Source organism: Numida meleagris, chromosome 5 (assembly GCF_002078875.1).
Source record: "Numida meleagris isolate 19003 breed g44 Domestic line chromosome 5, NumMel1.0, whole genome shotgun sequence".
NCBI lineage: Eukaryota > Metazoa > Chordata > Aves > Galliformes > Numididae > Numida > Numida meleagris.
Genome location: NC_034413.1, coordinates 7881603 through 7905036, shown reverse-complemented (window position 1 = coordinate 7905036; position 23434 = coordinate 7881603). Strand labels below are relative to the sequence as shown.

The 23434-nt window shown below is 40.5% G+C and overlaps 2 protein-coding genes across 2 annotated transcripts in view; one reads left to right on the top strand and one right to left on the bottom strand.

Annotated features, from left to right (window-relative positions):
- CCDC186 (coiled-coil domain containing 186) overlaps nt 1-633 on the bottom strand; it is a 31458-nt gene extending 30825 nt beyond the window's left edge. Inside the window, exon 1 of the mRNA XM_021400622.1 lies at nt 510-633. The gene's annotated coding sequence lies outside the window, so the exon portion shown is untranslated. The remainder of the gene's footprint in view (nt 1-509) is intronic.
- TDRD1 (tudor domain containing 1) lies at nt 551-23243 on the top strand. Its single transcript, XM_021400634.1, is given in 27 exon segments — nt 551-658; nt 661-744; nt 747-774; nt 1727-1730; nt 3616-3683; nt 5160-5230; nt 5450-5594; nt 5998-6103; nt 7130-7190; nt 8804-8908; nt 9244-9426; nt 10092-10235; nt 11084-11255; nt 11914-12090; nt 13248-13355; nt 14398-14568; nt 15517-15765; nt 16433-16555; nt 17368-17478; nt 17642-17812; nt 18780-19022; nt 19520-19639; nt 19864-19974; nt 20858-21025; nt 21324-21545; nt 21683-21732; nt 22343-23243. Coding segments are annotated over 27 exon segments (3402 nt in total). The 3' UTR covers nt 22442-23243.

Sequence of the window (23434 nt, the reverse complement as noted above, 5' to 3'; positions counted from 1 at the left end):
CTCCTGCGAATAACACATGCCGAAACAAGGACACTACCGCAGCGCTGCAGCAAGCTCCGGAACATAACCTTCCCACTAGCACACCAGTTGCTTATCTTTGTAACTGCATAATGAAATCACAGCACACCTCCAACCAGACGGGACGACCTAATTACCAGCACGAAAGAAGCTGTCAAGAGACAAAGCGGCTCCCGGCCCGCGCAGCAGGCAGACAGGGAAGTCCCGGCTTAGCAGGCGCAGCGCTAACTGCCCCATAGCGGTGTCACCTCCCCGCCCGCCGGGCTGCGGCCACCCTCACAGCCTCCGACCGCCCCCGGGAAGCCACCCCGGCCCCGGTCCGCCGCGGGACTCGCGGGCACCGGCGGCCCCCGAGCCCTGAGCCGCGCCGCCTCACTCCGGCCCGCTCGACCACCCCCTCGCTCGCAGAACCCAGCGGGGCCGAGAGCCGGCAACACGCGGGTACCGACGCTCCCTCTCACCCGTCCACCGGCCCCGCACAAGGCCCTCACCGTTTAGCTACGAGGCGGGCGGAGAAGGAAGCAGCCGCCCCATGGCCGCGCAGCCCGGCCGCCTGACACATCAACAAAGATGGCGGCGGCGGCGGGCGGCGCGACGGAGGGACCTGCGGGGGGCGGGGCCACGGGGGAGGGCGGAGCCGCGCGGGGGCGCGCAGGGGGGCGCGGGGGCGCGCAGGTGGCAGGTGAGGGTCGGGCGGGAAGCGCTGAAGCGATGGCGGTGTACCGCCTGCGCGAGCCTCGCGGGGAGTAGTGAAAAGTTAAAATGTTCTTCGCTTTGCCCGCACCCCCACCAGCGTTACTCGCGTAGCTCCTCAGCAGAGCTCTCCCTCAGGCAGGTGAGAAGGGCTTTTCTCCTCAGCTTCCCGCGCTGTGCTTCAGGCAGTTCCGCCTCTCTCAGAACACCAAACTCGTGCCAAATTTCCATCTCAACACTGCCATGCCCCCAGGAGGCAGCTGCAGATACTCAGGGAACGATAACGCCAACAGCACAGCGAGCCCCTCCCTGAACTGCCGCAAATTAAGTGGGAATGATTGAACGACTTTCCCTCTTGGTGAGCCAGCAGCAGCTCCTGTTCGGCATGCACAGACGGGATGGAAGGCAATTCCTGAGCGAGGGAACTCACCTAACGCACCGTCACATGCCTCAGCCTTCCCTGCGCTGCAGGCATCAGCTCTGCATTGCAGAGGCAGCAGCAGAATGTGCCCTGGTTTTCCGAAAGGTCGCAGCTGGGTCGCCCCCCACTTTTGAGGGGGTACACAAAGAAGAAGGTGGCTGAAAAATGTGCTGAAGGCTCAGCACCGCTGCAGCTGGAGGGACGTGGCCGGGAGCAGGGTTCAGGCTGCCTGACTCCCCTCCTCTGTGTCTACCAGCAGGCCAGGCTGCTGTAATGTCATTACTTCAAGCTGATGTAACTCCACATAATGGCAAGGTGACATAAAGAGTTATTATTTTGTTCATTAAGCATCGCTTTCATTAACTAACTATTTTATTCTCAGTAAGCACGGCTTGCTGTGAGTCTTCGGGGCACACCAGGAAGTGGGCACAGCGCTGGTGCTGCGGCCTGGCCCTCCCTGGCGTGTCTGATTTACGCAGGGTATCGTTCACTCCTGAGCGTGACTGTAATTACACAACTGCTCTGAGTAACTCGTACCAGGAAAAAGCTATTTTCATTACACGTTGTTTAGACTGTCCTTTGTTCACCGTGCAGCAAGGTGGTGTCCCAGCTAGTTCCAAAGCACTTGGATACTATAAATTAGAGCTAATTACACCTGGTACCATATTACAACACCGTCACACAGGCCCTGATGAGAACTTGCAGGCAAGCCGCATTGACCTCCTGCAGCTCCCGATCAGTCTCCACTAACAGCGTTCCCCCAGCAACCTCAGCACTCCTTCCCATTTACCTTTTTCCAACTGCGGAAGCCAGGCCTGATGTTTCTCCATTTAGAAATAGTTTTTACTGATGTCAGTTCCTGCCCTTTCTGGTCACAGTGTCCTACGGCATGCGAAGTCCCACGTGACCAGGTAACATTTAAGAAACAAAACCAAGGAAACGAACATTTGCTGTGGCTCGATCATTCTTTGAAAATTTCACAGCCAGAAAGCTTCATGCTGTCGGAATTGAATGTTGTTTCTGCATTAGATATCAAAAAAGGGGAATTGATCTAAAGAAGTAGAGCACAATGTATTTTGTAGCTTGCCCTTAGAAACAGCTAGTTTGAAAAAGCAGAAGTACCATGTATTTCAGTAACATATTTTAGAAATATAGTTGTTGAATTATGTGATTAATTCTCAGTTGTAAAACTGTAATAGTTGGGAATAGTATTATGGACTGGAAAGCATGCTGTAAGGCTGTTCTGTTTGGATAAGAGACCCTCAGCAAAAGAAAAGCAGACTTGTCAAACATCAAAGAAGCCAGGGCCTCCACACAAGGCTGAATTGTCTCACTCTGTGGGTAGGTTGGGATGCAACAGGCACACATCAGGATGCCCCTCTCTATCCTCCTTCCACACTTATCTCTATCCAAGGACAAACAGGTGTCCAGAAATAGTGGCCGAGTGTTGAGTAAGCAAGTGTTAGAAGTTAATTAATTAGCAATATACATGCTTAGCTAGCAACGATTTATGTTTAACCAGTATCTGTATGTTTAGTTGAGCGTCGGGAAGATTGTGAACCTGAAGTATGCAGCCAATGAGGAACCAGGGGAGGAAAAAATAAGCGTCAAGTAATAGGGCATAAAAATGTAACACTGCTTTCTGCAGGCACTCCTGCTTGCAGGACTCCTGCCATTGCAATTGAGAACAAAATCTGCTTTTATCAGAGATACCGTCCTGATACATTATTTGGATATTTCTAACAGTGCCAGCTCACATGCTGATGAAATTCTGTTCCCAGCAGGATACTTGATTCTCCTTTCGTTGCATCCTGCCAGTACTCTATAACGTTAATTAGTGTAATTCCCAAAGACTGTGCACACCGGTGGCGGTGTTTTAATTCATCCTCGGTGATGGAAGCGGTCAGCCAACAAAGCACGCAGCTGTATTAAGTCACAGATATCACCAGCCTTTGCTGCGCTCCCATTACCTGAAACACCTGATAATAAATACTTATTGACGCCACGAACCCAGTTTCACGCTTACTTCCGCAGATCTCACAGCCGCCCCCTGCACTCCTACAACACCCACCCAGCTCACGGAGGGCGGGCAGCCCGCCCACGGGGCCGCCCCTTCTCCGGCTCACACCGGCTGGCACCGGCCCGGGCCTGGCGGGCAGCGCGTGTCCCCGCCGAGCCCCCTTCCTTCCGGGGAGGGGTGGTGCGCGACGAAGAGGCGTGGTGGGGGCAGCGAGGTTTGCGCGGCCCTGAGGGAGGGAAGCGGCCCGCGTATAGCGGCGTTGTCTGTGCCCTCAGGGCCTTCGCGGTTGTCGCTGGCTGGAGTGAGCTCCTTCGGAGAGAGCTCCAGTTCCACAGGCTTAACTTTCAGGTTGTCCTTTCCAAAGTGATATTTAGTCATCGCTTTAAATTACGACTTTAATACGTGCCTGGATCGATTTATTTGTTTATTGAGGTCTGTGCTCCTGCAGCTACCTGGCATACAGCCTCCTTTTGTCCTATGCTGAGGTGACTGTCGCCAGCATGGCCCAGGCGCTGCACGTGAAGGATGCAGGTAAGGAGGTGCCGGGTGAGGATTGAAGTAGCAGAGTGCCAGCTTTGTGCTGAGGAGCTTCCCTCTCAGCTGGGAGGCTGACCCTGTGAAATATCCAACAAAAATCAGTATTTTGTGAGTAAGTAATACAAAATAGTTTCACAAAGAATGCAAAATTTTTTTCTTTGCAGATGGCAGTTATAGAATCACAAGGGATGGAAGGGACCTCTGGAGATCATCAACTCCAGCTCCCCAGCTAAAGTAGGTTCCCTGCAGTAGGTTGAGCAGGAAAGTGTCCAGGGAGATCATGAATATCTCCAGAGAAGGAGACTTTGCAGCATTTGTGGGCTGCCTGTTCCAGTGCTGTGTCACCCTTGCAGTTCTTTTGCATGTTCACATGGAACTTGATGTGTTCCAAGTTTTTGCCCATTGCCCTTTGCCCTATCACTGCACATCACTGAAAAGAGCCCAGTCCCATCCATTTGACTCCCACACTTTAGATATGTGTTGATGAGATCCCCTCTCGGTCTTTTCCAGGCTAAACAGTCCCAGGTCTCAGCATTTCCTCATGGAAGATACTCCAGGCCCTTAATCATCTTTGTTACCTTGTACTGCAGCACAGGAACAGACATCTGCAATAAGAATAGATTTTATCCTTTAATTTTGTTCTTCTGTAGTTGTGTATAGGCTCGGTCATTATACAGATTACCAGTATGAATGTGGCCTGTAAATACAAATAACTCCTAAGTTACTGTGAGAGTGACAGAGTTCTGGAACAAGCTGCCTGGAGATGTGGAGTCTTGTTCTCTGGAGATATTTGAGACCTTTCTGAATGCCTTCCTGCGTGACCAGCTGTAGGGAACCTGCTTTAGCAAGAGGGGTTGGACTCTGATCTCCAGAGGTTCCTTCCAACCCCTGCAATTCTGTGATTCTGTGAATTGTTCTAGACTTGGGCCGCCAGGAATGCTTAAGATAATTGGAAAAAACAAAGCAGAATATTTGGAGTACTGGGGAGTATATTCCTCATGCAGTGGAGCTGGAGTTTTTTCAGCAGTATTTTTTTTGCCTTCACCACCCTCAGATCAGTACTCTCAGTTATTCTAAGTGGCAGAGAAAAATTAATTCTGGGAGATCTGAGCTAGCTTGGTAAGCAGCCATCTGGAGTGTTTGTTATATATGGTTCCATGTTAGGCAAGAGTGATTCATCTGCTTCTGGGTGGAAAGAGGGTCAAGTAAGCGTTATGTTGGCTTGGTGGAGAATTAGCTGTGAAACCATTGCTCTAATAACACCAGAGATGGTAGTATTTGAGTAAGTGTGGTATCAGCATGGTAAAAAGAAAAATGACTTTAGAGGGAGTGATGTTCCTGTAGTATCTCTGCTCAAATGCACCGGTGGAGCAGTAAGAATAGAGAATAATTTTGTTTTCCTGTAAATACTCCATAACAGAAGCATGCATTTATGTTGTGAGATCACTTTACAAATGCTTCTGTTCCTAGGAAGTTCCATGGAAAGCACAGCCACTAGAAGAAAGTTGCCATTGACAGCTGCAACTGATAATGGAGAAATGGTGAGTTATTGTTCTTTGTAATTGCCTCAAGTATTGTATTTCTAGCTAGCATAAATGGTCAGTGTAACTGATCAGTAGAAGTGACTGTCTCTTTCTAGAACTTTGAAATCTTTTTCTATTGTCAAATTTGGATACATTAGAATACTTATATCCAGCTGGAGTTCTTTTTCTGGTAAGAATCACCTGAGAGTTTTTTCTCTTTTTTTTTTTTTTTTAAAGGTATCACACACTGATTCAGTTGAGAAGCCAAAGAAGTTGCAGTATTCTTTTGAGAATATTTTTTCTATTGGGTATGATAAGAGTCTTTTTAGTTCACTGACATCACCTCCTCCGATGAGAACTTGCCATCACTGTGGTCTGTCTGGTAAGTTCTGCTGTTCCCTGCTCTGTGATGGATAGTGTATTTGCCAGTGAAATTGGATCAGAAGGATTACCCAGAAATGCCTTAAAATGGATGTGTATTTTGTGTCAAATGCAAATGCGGTGACTGTTTGGAACGTAGCTGGGGTTATGGTACTGACAAAACTGAAGATAGCATCTCTTTCTGAAGAAGAAAGAAAACATTTTTGATTAAGTATAGAAGGAGTTCAGGGCTGCGATGTCTGGTAGCTAGCTACAGAGGAATAAAAATAGCTATCTGTATCTGCTTAAACTGTAAAGCTTGTAAAGCAGTTACTAAATTGTGTGTGGAGTTTGTATAAGAACAGTTGTTGTCTCTTCCCATGTAGCTGTTTCTCTCTGACTTACTTTTTCTTTTTTTTCTTTAGGATCCCTCAGATGTTCACAGTGTAAGCAAATATACTATTGCTCTGTGGATTGCCAGAAGAGAGATTGGCCAGTACATAGCACTGTGTGCGAGCCAGTTAAACAGAAGTAAGTTTCTTAAAACTCTGCTTGATGGTCTTTACAGAATGACAAATCACTCCTAGTGCCCTTGCATGGTAAATTAAGTTGCGCTATTACAGAAAAATCTTATTTTTTGTCTCGTATTGTATTATCTCAGCATGATTTGAAAGATATCAGTGAGTTCTTAATTGTGAATTAAGTAAACAGAAATGTTTTGCTTTGTGTCAGTATTGGAATTGTAAGAGCTTGCAGTAAGAATTCCAGCTTATTGCCTGTCTGTCATCACTGTTGATGATGTAGGGAAGGGAGCACAAATGAGTCTGTTCTTCTCAGCAGTGGCACAATTAAATGGGTTGTATTTCTCAGACTCAGTAGAGGCACACTTTAACTGTATCTTCAAAGAACTTCATGGGTATTTTATTTTTGATTAGCCCAGTTGTGTTTAGAAGTTGTTTCAGCCAGACCATTCTCTGCCAGCTCATTATCTCTTTGACTTGCCAATGAGATGCTCAAGAGATCACTATCTAATGTGTTTCATCTAAAGGTTATGATACTGTACAAATTAGCTGGATTTGGAAAAGTTTAGGGGAGTGATCTGAACATTGAAGCTGGCAGTCTCCATCAGGGACTGATGATACCAGCTGATCACTGAATCTGCAATCAGATATCCATCATCAAAGTTTACAAGGGATGTGTTTTTTCATAAATTTTGCTACACTGAGTGAATTGGGATTGTAGGAGGAGACTGGTATGTTATCTGAATTCTACCTAACTGTTCAACTGAAACACCAACACGTATATTTTTTATTTTGCAGTTTTTGGTGTTTGGGATTACGGTGTTAGCAACATGCTACAACACTGAGATTTCTTCTCCTATTTAAACAAAGAGTTCTTGTTGATGGCATCAATGCAGCATTTTCTTGGGGGAGGCATAAGGGAGGTTTGACACAAATCTTGTATTATGAACACAGCTTTCCTGTTTTATTTGCAAGTGGATGTTACACATGTTACTTGTCTGGTTCTTCAAAATTAACCTTTTTCTTCTGATTACAGTTTAAGTAATAACAGTGGAGGCAAGTTACCTGCTAGAACTGAGACAGGACTTTACATTAAGGTATAGAATATGATTTTTACTATGTCTTGAGTGCACTTAGCGTAAGCTCGTTACAGTATATGTAATTTCTTCTGTACAGGAGAAGAGCAAGTTCCAAAGATAATCATCTGTTCATTTTGGAAAGATTGGTGCTTCTAATCAAAAGTTACTGGAGAAGCATTCAGAAGTGTGTTACTTCTAGAGCTATTAGCAAGACTGTCAGTAAATTTGATTTTTGTTTGGGGAAAAAAACCATTTGTGATAAATTTAAGAACTAAGAAATATGATGTTGCTAGAGAAATATTTTAGGAAGGATACAGATACAGCTTGTCAAGTTTAGAAGAATGTCTGATGTTCTTTTTCTGCCTAGAGCAACACCAGGAGCCTTGTGACTTATTTGAGAAATGTGTTTAATGTGGTATTTTATTTTAACAGATGCAGATCAACTCTAGCTTCCTTGCTGTAGCAGGAATTAAACATGATGCTGTTCTTCTTTGCAGCATCTTGATCCTCTTTTTACTCAAACATTTCTTCTTGTAGACTTCCTGTGAACAGTTCTGCTGGGGATAGTCTGCTGTTCACTTGGTTTCTTGGGATGGTATTTGTGAGTGCATACCTCCAGTTAGATCCGTGTTTGCACAGTTCAAGAAAACTGCCCTGTCATACGCTTCTTAGATGTAGTCAATTCATCTATTTAAATTTTTGAAGCGATTTAGAAAGAAGGTTTCATTTCTAGTCATGAGATTCCTGTTAGTTTAGATAGCTTTCTGGTGTGTGTGTGTGTGTGTATGTGCTTGTGACAGTTCTAGTAAAGCTGATCAACTGACAGTGAGGGACCTAAATCAAAAGGCCATAGCAACTTCTGAAAAGTTACTTTGAAATAATGAAGACTTTATATTTCCTGGTTCATCTTAGGAAGCTCTGGTGAACTGAGAAAGCTCACGTTAAAAAATTGTTCAATATATATTTTCTATTGTACTGTGAAATGTGCTTTTATGGGAAATGTTCTGAAATATCTTTGAAAATAAACAATTTGGCATTTGCAGCAGTATTTCGTAATCGTGCCTTGTCTGAAGTATGTTGTCCCAAATATAAGAGGTATTCCTTCAGAATGCACATGAGGTTGTTTAAATGTTTTTAGGGTGGTACAGACATGGATGGTAAGCATTAGGCAAATCAGGTTGCGCTGCATGTGTAATGTTACTTCCAAAAAGGAAAAAAAAGATGCGTGTTGTGAAAGCAGTAGCTGTAATCTACTCTGGTGCTAAAGCTACGAGGAAGCAAGTGAAATTCAATTCCTCTTGGGAAAGCATCATTAACAGGAAGCATGGCTGAGTTGGTACTGTAAAAGCGGGTGTGAAAGGAACAGGCCAACCCATGGCCGCTGCCATGCTCTGAGACTGCTTTGGTGCTTGTTTGTTCATTGTCTGCTCAGTGCATCTCCAAATGTATCTGACCCGTTATTTTAAAGATTTTGTATTACTCTTGACGACTTAATCATTGAAAGTCAAAAAAAAAAAACCACTTGGGAGATATTGCTTGAGATGATACGATGTTCTTTCTGTGTTTGTTAACGTCAGCAGGCACAGCACAACAACTGCAGTCTAAACATAACTTGTAGCTCTTTTAATTAGGACAATCTAATGTCTGTGGATTCCTTCAAGACAGAGGAGCATATCAAGAAGATAATGCTTTCAGATCTCCAGACTCTAGGACTCAAAAAAACTATGGAAGTACAGGTACTTTAATTTAGGAATAATTCAAGTTCTTTTTTAGGTGGGATTTGAAGCTTGATTAAGCCTGTATAGCTACGTATTAGCTCTGTCTTGTTTTGCTTGCTTGTAAAATTTCTTTCTTTTTTATAAAGATGAGTAAATGCAAGGTGAGGAGATGGGGAATAATAGAGAAAGATTTATTACTGTGGCAGTGAACATAACAGTCTTTGTTCTTAGCAGATACCACTTCTAGGTCCAAAACAAAAGCACAGTGTCAGGTATAGGGTGAAATGCACTTACTGGGACTGACTGTAGGTTGTTATAACATAATCCTTAACTACTGTGGCTTTTCTTTTCAGGGTACTGTAACAGAATTCAAGAGTCCGAGTGAATTTTATATACAGATGAATTCTCCAAAAGTTTTAGAGCAGATCAGCAAACTTTCTGTAAAACTACAAGACTGTTATGCTAACGCAGTTACTCAAGAGCAATACATTGCAGTCAGAGGGGAGATCTGCGTGGCAAGGAATTCTTTGGATCAGGTAAATAACATCTGATTTGTCCCTAAAATAAAGTTTATGCTGAGTTCATCATTCTTCTGCATATTTTGCTTTTATGTCTCTACCAGCTGTGGTTGCTAGTTTTAGAGATTTATTTATTGTGGTAACAACTAACTTTATAAAATCTGGAACTCAAAGTACTGATTTTTTTCTCCTCTAAAAAAAAACATTTAGTTCTAAGTGTTCATATGTACTCAAACCTGATAGGAGTAGTTTGTCCTTTTCTTTATTGAAGGGTGTAGGAATTCATAGCAGATCTGATCTGTTGTTGTTAGTTTGGAGGTTGACTACTTATTTCAAGTTATTTCTCATTTCTTACCTGACTTTTCGGATTGCTTTTCTGTAGTCTCCCCTAGTTCCCATTTCCCCTTCCTATCCTTTTTGTTTTTGTTTAATGCCACTTTTTTCTCTTCCGTTGTTAACAGATCCTTGTTTTACTGTAGGAAAGCCAATATTGATAGGAGCATAACTCTGTTAACAAGTCAGCACTGCAGTGAGTTTGGTTTACTTCAAAATTCTCAGTTGCCTTTGTTTAAAAACAAACCTATTAAACTAAAGGTTGAAGTGTGTGTTTTAGCGAGGAATACAGTAAATGTGGTTGCTTATTATGGTGTGCTCTTACTAAGAATGTTATTTCTTGGATACAGACCTGGCGAAGAGCACTGATTAAAGATGTGGATGTATTGCAAAAGAAAGCACAAGTGTTCTATATAGATTGTGGAAAGGAAGGAAATATTCCACTCTACTGGATTAAAGCCCTCCACAAAGACATTGAACTGTTTCCTCCATGTGTGAGTTCTATTTTCCTAACAGTAGGTGTAGTATTTTAAATGAATAGCTCTGAAATAGATACAACTCTTACCTCCGTATAACTGCCATTATCACAGTATTTTGTGTTCAGTGAAAGTGATGCATAAAAATTGCTTTACTACACTAAAGGTCCACGTTCTGAAATGTTCTGTAGGAGTGAGGAAGGCCTCCTGATTATTTTCTTAAAATTCTTGTTATCTGAGGTGGTAAAATAATTGGGTTTATATTTCCTTTTTGTGCTGGAGGGCAGCGGAGGAAACATCCTGTTGAAGTGTTTCAATATGGTCTAATGTAGTGATGAAAAATCACTTAGTGTGGGTAAACCTTATTGGTCTGAGTTGCAGGACTGTCTTGGTAGTTGTTTATTGTGGTCTAGCTTTAATCTTCAGGTCGAGGTTGTTTGACCTGACACAAAGAATAGAGAAGCATTCCTTCAAACAGTGTCTGCTCTAAGCAGCAACTGTTGGAACAGTCTTTCATAGTATGTCCAAGTTGTTCTGCTGGGTTCCTAAAAGATTTTGATAGCTTTGTGACCCTTAACTCAAAGCCCTCAGTGTCTACTGAGGACAGATTACAGTGTGTACTTGTATTCAGACATGGTGTGATACAGCCACACCTTGTGTAATGCTCCTGTGCAGTGTACAGCTTAAACATAATTTCCTATTTTAATTGTTTTGTGAAGTTGTTAGTTGAACTAATAGTGCTGCAAATGTCAACAGCAGCTCTTACTCTTATATACCTGACAATTAAGGCCCTCAAAAATTGACTTACTGTTCATAAAAGGCAAGCAATACCCTATCTCCCATGTTCTGATGGTAATTCTTTCCAGGCAATTAAGTGTTCCTTTGCCAATTATGATCCTGAACAACAAGGACGCAATGAAGGCATTGCCACCTTTTCTTCCCAGCTGATGGGAAAGACCTGTTCAGTAACTGTTGTTGATGTACTGCAAGAGGAAATGATGTCAAGTTTTGCTGTAGATGTTGTTCTTCCAGATGGTTGTAAGTATATTTGGTGTGGGTATGGAAGGGAGGGAAAAGATTGGGGGAAGGTAAGGAACAAAACTGCTAAGTCTTCATCTTCACTTCTGCCACGCTCTTCTCCAAGACCCTTGGAAGGCAGTTTTGTCTTTTGCTTCCTTCCCTCTCTACCTTCCATAATCTTTTTTTTATAGGAGTGTCTTGTTTTTGTTACTGTTTTAATAGATGTACACAGATATGGTACCATGTTTTTCCTTTTCTTTTATCCTGTACATTTTTAACCCTTTGGAAATGACAGCATGAGTTTCTAGTTCCGCCCTAAAGATTTGACTAGTGCATGTGTACATTTTGTACACGTTTACTAAACAAGTATCCCAAAGAAGGTGCACCAATGGATATGGTTTGGAAGCACTCTAAGCTCTAATGACAGTAGCGCATACGCTTTTTAACAGTGTGAAATGCTTGTTGTGTCCATTAATTTAATGGATGAAATTACAGGAGCCTTCAAAGTTCAAAAGGTCTGGCAAGAAAGAATGTTCAGCATATTTAATTTTGTAGCTTAATTTAGTGTGATTTTTAAAAGCATCTCTGAATCCTGCCTGATGAAGTTGTACATTTCAAAGTCATCTAGCTTTTGCTCAGTAACCGCTTTCTATCTTTTTCTACTTTTTACGTACAGTGTCAGAAAAGAACTCTAAGGAAAGTAAAGAAGAAATATGTGAAGATAAAGAACTGCTTTGCTGTGGAAATGTAACTGCAGAGTGTGTCTCCATATGTATTGGAGACACATTTTCTGTTGTGGTTTCCCACATTCAAAATCCAGAAGACTTTTTCTGTCAGCAGATACGCAGTGGCCGTAAGTGGCTTAATGAAAATAAGCTGTGAGCTATTGCAGCACCTTTTTCTTCCTTAGTGAGTATCTAAGGGGAGATGTTGCTGGTTGGTCTTATAATGGAGGTTCTTTGTGGCGTTACGCTGTGCCTCATTTAAAAGCACTGGTGCTGTAGAGGACCTTTCTGGCATCATAGTCTGTTAATGCCACTTAGTAACTTGTAAGGTGATGGTTTGTAGGCAGTCTGAGTAGTCTAAGTAGAAAGATGATGTGGCATGGATTTTAGCAGTCCTTTCAAGTCAGTTTGTATATTTACATTATAAATATGTTCTGTTAGATGTTAAGCGTTCTCAAAGGTGTTCCAGAAATATGTGTCAGTATCTAATTATTCTGTTTGTCGCTAGAATCATGGAATCCTTAGAGTTGGAAGGGAGCTCTGAAGGGCATCTAGGCCAGCTGCCCTGCAATGAACAGGGACACTACAGCTAGATCAGGTTGCCTAGGATGTGGTCCAGCCTCGCCTTGAAACTCTTCAGGGACGGGACATCCACCACCTCTCTGGGCGACCTGTTCCAGTGCCTCACCACCCTCACTATAAAAGACATTTCCTTATATCTGACCTAAATGCACCCTCTTTAAGCTTGTTTTCTCTTGTTCTATCACAACAGAGCCTGTTAAAGGCCTCTGAAGTTCTTAACACTGGGGAGGAGTTCCCTTATAGGCTGGGTGTGTAGTCTGAGCTGCTTTGTTGCACAGTATGGGGAGAATATCTGAGTTGGAGGGGAGAGAGAAGGCTGGATAATAATGCGCAAACCCTGCTGTGTTGTCTTCTGCTGAGGTAGAATGTAAGAGCAGTTACAGTGGGTCAGAATGGTTGGCGAGGGAGACTTTTGGTACACAACGCTCATGAACAGATGTTCTGGGGAGAAAAACAGCAGAATGAGTTTGTGGAATGTGTCCTTCTAGCACTGTCTGGGTGTAGCTATTTTCAGCTAAAAGGGATTTCTCACACTCATGCAAGGACTCTCTTCAGTGTTAGAGGTTGAAGGGTCTTAGTTTTACCACTATGTTAATATTACTTTTAACGTTACATGAAATGCCTTTTATGTTGCAACAAGTTCTTTCAGGTTTTGAACTTAAGGTGTGTGCGTTTCCTTAAAACCTGTGTATTTGAACGTCAGGTCATCTTGCTGAGCTTCAGGTGCGTCTTTGCAAACACTGCAACGAACTTCCCAGTAATCCAAATTTCCGACCAGTTTCTGGAGAGATGTGCTGTGCCCAGTTCACAGGTAAAGGTGAACATCTTATCTAAAGGAGCCATCTATAAAATACAAGTTTAAAAAAAATAATAAAATAAAATGGCCCCTTTATTAAGCAAACATAGAGCACTCGATTCCTTTTTGTATGAAGGAGCTTTTTAAGAGACTACAAAGGAATGGGTTTTATGTTGGTAAGCCCCATGTCTGGAAATAAGCATATGCTAGAAATTTCAAACATTTTGTGCTAGGAATTGATATTTCTATATGAAATAAAGAATTTTATTATAAGAACATGAGGTCCTGCTTGCCTGAGCACAGTGGAATAAAGATCATTCTTCTGTTCATCCAGCTATTAGCAAGAAAAATTTAGAAAAAAAAAAAACCCTGAAATCAACATATTGCTGCTCTTGTACTTTTTCTGGTTAGAAATGGTTGCTCCTAAAACTTGTTGATGTTTGAACATTCCTCTTAATTTCTTACCTCCTATGTGTTTTTTCTGCTTTGAGTAAACTAGCTGTGGAACTGAACAGATAAGCTGAAATAACTTTTTCCTACGCATTCAGAAAAACGTATTACTGTCAATAAGCTGTCTTGGTGTTTTAAGTGGATATTAGTTTCAGGTCTTTAGCTAGGAAGAAAAAGCATTAAGTATGTCACTTGTCTTAATAAATTTGATAGTAATTTGATAAATCTGAGAGTAAGCTTGTATTTCTATCTGAAATCTTATAATTGAATAAGAATACTTAAATTACATTAGGCAGTCTTTTGAGTCAGCTGAGATCCTGTTTTTTAAATACATTGAACGTAACTACATTATGTGGGTGTAGTACTTCATTTTTTTCTTGCAATATACATTTGTGGATGGGGGATTCTTTATGGAAAAAAATGAGCTTGCAACACTTAACTGATAGGAGGTGCTTTCCATAAGGTTTTGTCAAGGCTTGTGTGAGCTGTAGTGCTGCTGTTCCAACTCTTACGTTGAGATCACCAATATATTGATATGCCCCAAAAAATCATGCTATTTACAAAAGCTAAAATGAAATGTAATGGATGTGTATGTCTTCCTTTCCAGAAGACGATGTCTGGTATCGTGCCACCGTTATAGCACATACTTCTGAAAATAACGTGGTGGTGGGTTACATAGATTATGGAAACTTTGAAGTTCTGCAGCCAACCAGACTTCGTCCTATGATTCCAAAATTAATGGACTTGCCAGCTCAAGCCATAAGATGTACCTTGGCAGGTATGAAATAAATTGAGCTGTTTCTCTTCAGATAAAGGGGAAAATAAGGGGGGTTGACAAGTTACCACGTGTGGTATTGTGGATCGAAGGGTAGAGATACCAGGAGATATTATTTTCAGAATTCTTAATTAACTGTTGTAGTGTATTTACAAAACATGACAAATCTGTCCTAATGTACTTAGTGATGTAAATACTCGAAAAACCGCATTGTATTAACATGCTTGTTCTTAGGTTTTGCATGTACCTTTGTTCTAAGCAAAATTCAGATGCCTGCTGGCTGGTTTTGTGGAGTTCTTAAATCTGTATGGAATGTGACCTAAAGAAACCACCTTTCTGAGACAAATGATGATGCTTGTAACTGCTTATGAATATTCTAGAACTGAGAAAGTTCCTAAATTCGGGGACACGGGAAGGCAATCAGACGAGTTGTTTCCTGATGTAGGCAGGGATTACTGTTGTGTCAAATGTCTTCCTGGAAGGTCACTGACTTTCCTTGACCTGTTACTGTAAAGTTTTGGTTATAACTTGCATTTTTTGACATAAATTCAGTGGTATAAAGTTTTAGGAAGAAGCTTACAGGAGCAGATATGCTGCTCGAAAGTTGATAATATTGTTCCAAACGTATGCTCAAAATTATAGTTGTATTCTTGAGACCCAAAAGCTGCTGGTTCTTAGACCTTTATGCTAAGTAAGTATTAATTCTGAATTCACTCTGTGTAATAGACTACAAGTTACAGACTATCTTGGCAGATTTTTATTAAAATGCAACAAATTTAGAATCTGAATAATTGGTTTTGGAATCTTGTTATATCCCTGAGGAGTGAGAGAGAATTCCTTGGCATATCTGCTGCTTAATCTGTTACTTCAGAGAGTGTAATTGTACTTCTCCACATGTTGTTGAGACCTGAACTGTCTCAGAATCTTTCTGTACTATTTGCCCGTTTTCAGGTATCAAGCCACCGTTGGGAGCCTGGACCTCAGAAGCTATTTCTCTTATGAAGCAATTAGTAAAAGACAAAGCATTGACAGTGAAAGTAGTGGGTAAAGAGAGTTATCGATCTGTGGTGGAGCTCATCGATGCATCAGTTATTCCAGAAATAAATATATCAAGGTATCTCATTGGGAAAGGCTGTGCAGCTGAAGCACCAAGAATGGCCTGTCAAGCACTTGAAATGGGCAATGTTAAGCAAGCAGATGGTGAGTACAGGCACATCCTGATAAAGTGGTGGTGTTTAACTTCCTGTAGTGAAGTTGCAGTGGCATATTTCTAGAAGACTGTACAAGAATTTCCTCTGGTTGGAAGTCTTAATGTGTCCAGTTGAAGTAGGTTATGATTAGTTAGTACCTGTCTGTTTCTACACTCTTGTCCTTAAGCTCATCTTTGTTGTCTGTATTTTGCACCTGAAACCATTTATTCAGTCCTTCAAAAGCTGTTCAACTGCAGTAGCCTGTGTAACTTCAAGACTTAAAGGGATTTGTTGCCTAAACTGCCTTTCTTGCATTTGCTGACTGAAGCTTTAATTTGAGTTTTATAACTCCTATGTTAAATTTCTGTGTACTTTTGGGAAGATTCCTATCTCTTATATGAAGCACATTAGGATGTTATTTTCCATTCTGTCTCTGGTAAAACTGTGTGTTTGATCTTAGCAGTATTATCAATGTGTAGATGCAAATAGTTGGATTATTTATAATGAGACATCGTAGTACACAAAGAATGAGTATACAATGTGGATTTTTTTTCTCATCCTTTCCTCCACCCTTAACCCCCCCCCAAAAAAAAAATTAAAAAAAAAAAGGGGGGGGGAGGGGGAGGGGGTGTTATTTCTCTTCCTCTACTTCTCTCTTTCCTCTCTTTCCTCTCTAGAGGACACAACAAACAACAAAAATTGCAAGTGGAGTAAATTATCTCTGAAACAAGCAGTAGATGTGATAGTGTGCACGCTGTACAGTCCTGGGGAATTCTACTGTCAGATTGCAAATAGCAATGGTAAGTTTCTTCAGCTGTCGTTTTTCAGCATAGTTTCTTTGCTTTCTGATCTATCATTGTTTCAAGTGAGTTTATAGCACCAAGTCTTATTTCTGAGTTTGTGTAAGAGGAAAAGTACAAGTAAAATAGTGAAGGAATTGGATCGTGGTATGTAGTGACTCTGAGACTGCAATCTGAAGATGCTGAAGCGAAGTAGTTGAATAAAACTTAATCTAACAGTGTAGAGAAAAGTATAATCACCACCTGTACAAGGGAGACCTAAACAGAAGATAGCAAGCGAAAGAAATGCATCCTGGCCACATGCAATGTTAATGGAACTCTTCTAATACCGTGTCCTGTTCTAAGAAATTGAAGATTCAGAAGAGATGAAAGAATATGAAGAAGAGAAATGCAGCTTTTTGAGACTTTGCTTTATCTTGGATAAGCTCAGAAAATTTCACTTATCTATTTACATGCATATGTGGGGACTTCTGATGGCTACTGGCTTTTTAACCTAGTTGGAAAAAAAAAAAAAACATCATGAAATTCAGTAGCTGAAAGTGGAACCTAAACGTATTCAAATCAAGAAATACAGTGCAGGCCAATTGGATTGGAAGGAAGAACTACAGGTTGCTTTGCTATCATACTGAACTACTTCGTCAGTAAATGTCAGATTTCTCACTTAATTCAATGTCAACGGCTTTTCAAATAGGAAATTTCAATGAAAACTTCCATCGACTCTTTTGCTGTACCACTTATATTTGAAAGGTATTGATAAAGGTTCGGTCCTGCTTATTTCAGTGACTTTGTCTTTAATTCTTTCTCTCTTTCAGAGTTACGTGCTCTAAACTCACTTAACAAATCGTTGTTTGAATACTGCCAGAAAACTCCTCCAAATGTTTTTAAGCCTGAGAAAGGAGAACCTTGCTGTGCTTTATTCTCTGGTAAGTAACAGACTAAAATATTTCAGTTCTTCGGGAGAACATGAAACAAACAAACAAAAAACAGTAAGACCAAAAAAAAAAATGTAGCCCATATTTTGTACTGGTAGAGGATAGCAAAGACTAGTTTTATTACTAAATGTGATGTCTTCAATTTTTAAATCAGATGATGGTAACTGGTACCGTGCTTTGGTGCAAAACGTTACTTCAGGTGGAACTGTTAAAGTTCTCTTTGTGGACTACGGAAATGTTGAAGAAGTTCCACTGGATAAGATACGGCAGATTTCATCCTCGTTTCTACAGCTGCCATTCCAAGGAATTAAATGCTGGCTTTCAGGTGGATCTTCTTATGAATTCTCTCCTTTCAAGTGCTTTTGCGCTTAGGAACTAGAAACTTGCTGCTTGTGGGGAAGAAGGTGCTGATACGGTATAGTTCACAGAACTATGCTTTATAATAATGTCTGTATTGCTTCCAGACTCAAGAAATTATGGAAGCCACTGGTTTAGCCTTGCAACACAGCACGCTGGTAATTTAACAGACAGATGTTCTTTGCTGAGCTCCTGTCAGTGTAGTAGAGTGATCTGCCTCGGGGTCACTGATTTACTGGTCAAAGGGAACTTGTAGTTTTGCTTCATCTGTAGTGCTTGCTAGCTTTTAGTTGCTGCTTACTGTAGGAGTAAACCTGCTTTTGTGAAACTTAGTTATTCCTCTGTTTTTTTTCTACAGGCCAGAGGAGCTAATGTGTTCTAATGTAGCAAGCTGGCATTTCAGTACCCTGTGGGAATGTTTCATATGATTTCTGCATAATTTGGCACTGTACTGATGTTCCCTGTCTTTTCCCAAACCCTTGCCTCTTCCTTTTACACACCAAATCACTCAGTGCTGCAGACCTGTTGTTCCTTGCTAACAAAGTCTACTCAGTTTAGAAATTCAAAAAAAAAAAAAAAGTGGAAAAGCTCAAACCCACATTTTATCCAGGCATACTCTTTTTGTCTCTTAAAGCACTATAGTTTTCTGCTCTCTTTAGGAAAAGGCTATATTAAACTGCTTCTTAAGCAGTCTGCACAGTGTTGTTTGTGCTAAGATGTTAGGACTTACTTGGTAGTGTCCCATAAAATACAGTAAATATAACTTGTAAGTCCTGGCAAAAGGAGGGGAAAGTAATTAACAAGTATGAAGTACAACGTGTATCCCCGAGGTAGTCAAAGCAGCCTTGGTATTTTGAGTAGTGTTTTTTGGGAAAGATTTGTGTTGCATAAAGTCAGTTAATGGAGGTATTTTGAACGCATCTCCTACTTCCTAGGTATAAAGCCTGCTGATAGCAAATGGAACCCAGAAGCTACGGAAAGATTTCGTATGTGCACTGCAGGGCTGAAGCTTCAAGCCAGAATAACTTGCTTTTCCAGAGATGGGGCAGGTGTAGAGCTTATTGACAATTCCATGGGTTATCCAAAAGTGATCAATGAGATGCTAACTTCTGAGAAATTGGCTGTGAAGGAAGACCTGCCAGATAAAAATAATTTTCCAACTAAGTCTGACAAAAAAGGTAACTAAATGAACATTGAATTCTAGATTTGAAAAGAACTTTCAGCATTCCAGATTTGAACCATCTTCCTGTTGTTTAATTATAGATGATACCAATAGTAGACGTGCTTAATTTTGAGTACATCATGGTGTTTTTACAAGTAAACAGAAGTGCTCTGTGGGTGGCATTACAAACAAAAAAAGGAAAGTAAAAATCATTGGATTTCTCTTAAATAAATGTTATGTGAATATTTGACAGTGGAGAGTTGTAAGTCTGCTACACAACTGAAACTTTTTCCATGTTTACTTTCCACTATCATATTTTTAAGTGTTTTTTAGTTCTTTCTTACGCTAATAGCTTCTAAACAGCAAATTAAGGAAGAGTTATGTTGTTTTATATTTCTCTTCTTGAAGTATAGAAATTATCTGTAAAATTCAAAAGGATATTTGTTAACAGATACTTTTAACAGCTATATGCTTAGAGAAAAGCATCATGCAGCATTTTCATGCTCTTTCTAGTAGAAACCTCACCTGGGCACTGGGAGTCGATAGAATTGGCAGTGGATCAAACTGTATCTGTCTGTGTGACAGAAGTTATAAGCCCAGACTTGTTTTATGCTGTACCAGTTCACTGTAAAGGTAAGAAAGAGTTCTGTTCTTTGTTCCTAATATCGATGAAGTTATTGCTGCAAGTCAGTTAATAAGATGAGCGCCTGTAGTGAACTGGACTACGTGGAAGCTTAGTTTAGACAGCAGAAAAATACAGATAAAAAAATAAGAATGCCAAAGGTGAGGGTAGAGGAGATGAAGTAAACTCTTCATTACCTGCCAGTGTGGTTAATCATCAAATATTTTTTCTGCAGACAGAGAGAAGCTACTTAGTCAGTTGACTGAACTACAAGACTACTGTAAATCTTGTAAGAAGCGGCCTTTCAGACCAAAGCTAGGTGAAGCCTGTTGTGCCAGGTTTTCAGGTGAGGGAATCTTTAATTCTTACACTTCCTTAACAAGTGTAAAACATGTCTTTCCCTTTCAAAAAGGGAGAAAAACCTACCACCCATAAGTGTTTAGAGTTTTGTTTATTTGCCAAGTACAGTTTGGTTGTATTTTCAGAGCAAAGAAAGTGCGATAGTCCAGAAGAGAAAAGGGGAGATAGGTTGTGCACTGCAAAATGTATGGGACAGGACATATTCTGCTGATACATAAGTTCAGTACTTAAAAGGTAACAAATAGTGTTGACTAATAAATATTAAATGCTGACTGGATGTGCCTTGCTACAGGAGATCTGGCTGGGTGCTAATCAGCCTTAACTTAGTAAATACTGTAAAATCAAGTGCTTGGTAAGAATTTATGAAAAGAAAACAGAGTAGATGAATTAAAAAAATGCAAGGTGGAACATAAGCGTACATTTAAATGTTGGCTGTTTCTGTTGTCCACTGATAGCTTTTCTTGTTTAGAGCTCTTCAGGAAAATGGAGGAAAAAATAGATATTTTACAATATAAATGAAAATCTATATGTAATTTTAGATCTTGGCCATGTTTTAGGAGTAAATGTTCCTGGAAAACAGAAGGGACTAGCAATGCAATGTGTAGAGAGCCCCAAACAGTATTGCAGTAAAAATCTCATCTGTATGAACTGGGCAAAACTCTGAAAGAAACACTTCTGTCACCATTAATGCTGCTATCAGAAACAATTCTTTTGTTCTTCAATGGGTTTTTGATTTGTCAAGTGGCCTTCTTTGTATATCAGAATATTCAAAAATCCCTGAAAAACTAGAGCTGAACATCCTTATTCTCACTAGAATCTGTGTTTATGAATGTTTTCACATGTGGTTCTTCTTGTTTCAATCTTTTCAGTTGATGGGCGTTGGTACAGAGCTCTGGTTCTAGAAGTTTCTCAGTCCACAGTTCAAGTACTCTATGTAGATTATGGGAACAGTGAAACTTTACCACTTTCAAATGTGCTGCCAATCACTGATTCCTACTTAAAGCTTCCTTTTCAGATGATTGCATGTTCTCTTGCAGGTAAGAAGAAAACAAACAAAAACTTGACTCTTTTTAATTGAAACTTATTATAAATCTACATCTATTCTGATTATGGCATTCTTTCCTTAATAATGATAAAGATGATCTATTGAAATAGCCATTGCAGTATTAATGAGTATACTGTTTTGTAAAAATTGCTTAATTAGCTGTACAATCTTGGCTGTTTATTATGAAAATTCAGCATCACATTTTCAAAAACTGTGACATTATTTGTAAGATGAAGTGATAAAAAGGAACTCTTAACAAACTTGTCTGTACTCTTTTTTTTTTTTTTAAGGAATAAAGAAAGTTGAGTGGTCTCCATTGGTACTTAACACATTGAAAGAAATGTTACTGAATAAATATGTCACAATCACAGTGAAAGGAGTGAATGGAAATGTTAAATTGGTGAAAGTGGAGAAACAGAGTGAAAATGGTAGTCTGAATGTAGCAGACAAATTAGTGACAGAAGGTTTGGTCAAATACTGCCAAGCTGAAAACTCAGATGTTGCACATCAAGGTACTTATCTTCACTGTCTTCTCGATTTCAATGTGATTTCAAGAACTGTGAGTGCTGTAGGAAATTCCACATACTAGCTCACACATGAACGCTGCTTCCTTAGTTTCTCTAACTCCTTCATTTACTTTGTTTTGTAGGCAGTAGAAGTGAGACCAAATGCTGCTGCTGCACAGAACTAAAAATGCAGGTAGGTAAGAAACAGTCCTAACAGTACTCACTTGTTTTAAAGGTTTCCAGAATTCATGAAACCCTACGTGGGAAGCATATGGGAGTAGGGAGGTAATAGCTAACTGAAACAGCGAAGATAAGAGAAAGGAATATGCCAGTTCTATTCTCATTTTCTGTATGTGAGAACAGTTAGAACACCCTGAAACTGAGCAGACAGCATATAGATCACACAGGTTGCATTAGTCTGTGTTTTGCCACACATCCAACTGTGTTGTTTGTTTGTTTGCTTTTGGGGGAGAAGGGGAAGGTGTAGGGTTTGGTTTTGTTTTCCCTCCTGGAGTATAAGGGCTCCGGGATGTTACCTTTTGTGTCTGCTGTGTAAGGGTGGCTGTGGCGTTTGCCTAAACTGCATCACGTGGACAGTGGCAGCTGGATAGTTTTTCAGTAACCAAGCTGTGTTCTGCTGTGGATGCAGCTTGGCAGACAGCTCTATATGTGAGGAAACTTGACGTGTGTATTTCAGGTAGCACAGATGAATATTAATGCATGCCACGCTCTGTCATGGAGCTAGGGATGAGAGTACTGGAACTTGTTTTATTGCTATTTCTAATACTTTGTTTCTCCCACAGCTTAAAAAACATGAGCAGGTTCTCCTCTTCCTTTTAAACCAATACGAGAATCCAGAAAAATACAAAAAAATGAAAAAACTGTTGGAAAGTGAAGCCTGAAGTGCTGCTCCATTCGTATGTATGCCAGGATTCCGCAGTTCCTCTTTTGGAAGAGCAGTTGCATTCATCGTACTAAAAATGAGAGTTGCTTCCTAGAAATTCTGCTGTTTAACTGTATCAGTCTGTGTATTTGGGACTGTTCAATTATCAGATGTATAATGTTAATGATTCCAAAGCTGCAGGCTGAATTTTCTGTTCTGTCTTTTGTTTGATACTTCAGTGTTGGTGAGCTTTTTTTGCTTTTATTTTGCTGTTGAATGCACGTAAGTTTATTGAATTGCAATGCACCTTGAGAATGTCCTGTTAACTTACATTTAAAATGGTTGTAATCATAAAGCTGTCTTCAACTTCGGTACGATTGATTTTTACTTAAAAATCCATATCTTAACCTTACTGTTCCAACTTAATTTCATGCCTGTGTAAAGTTAGACTGAAGATTCCCTTTATGAACTTGTTTTCAGCATGGTTAAAGGCTGCCTTGTCAATTTCTGCCTTGTGAGTTTTTTCACACTAATAGAGAAGCCCTATTCTGGGATTTGACAATCCATTAATAATTTGGTTCGGTATTTCTCTAATGTAGCTGATTGGTCAGGAATGACAACAAGCAATCTAGTGACTGGTAATAAGGAATGACAAATTGTTGTTCTCAGAGCACAGCAGATACCTGCTTGTTTAAAGCTGCAGGGATCCCTGTTTTCTTCTCTTGAAGTAAACAGGTTGAGTTCTGGCTCTGATCAAAACTGAAGAATGTTGAGATTAATTTCTTTTGTGAAAATAAAATATTCGTGTGACTGAACTGTAATGAAACATTAACTTGCCTCGTATTTTCTGTTGGTTAGGTTCAGTTACATCATATCTTGCAGTGTCTGGCAGTTAGGCTGACTCTTGCGCTTAGGGCTGTTGACACTCCAGAGCGTCAGTCTTGAGCCAAGCTATCTCACGTCCTTTTGACTTCATGGGACAAGTGTTTTGCATGCAAATAAATGCACTGCT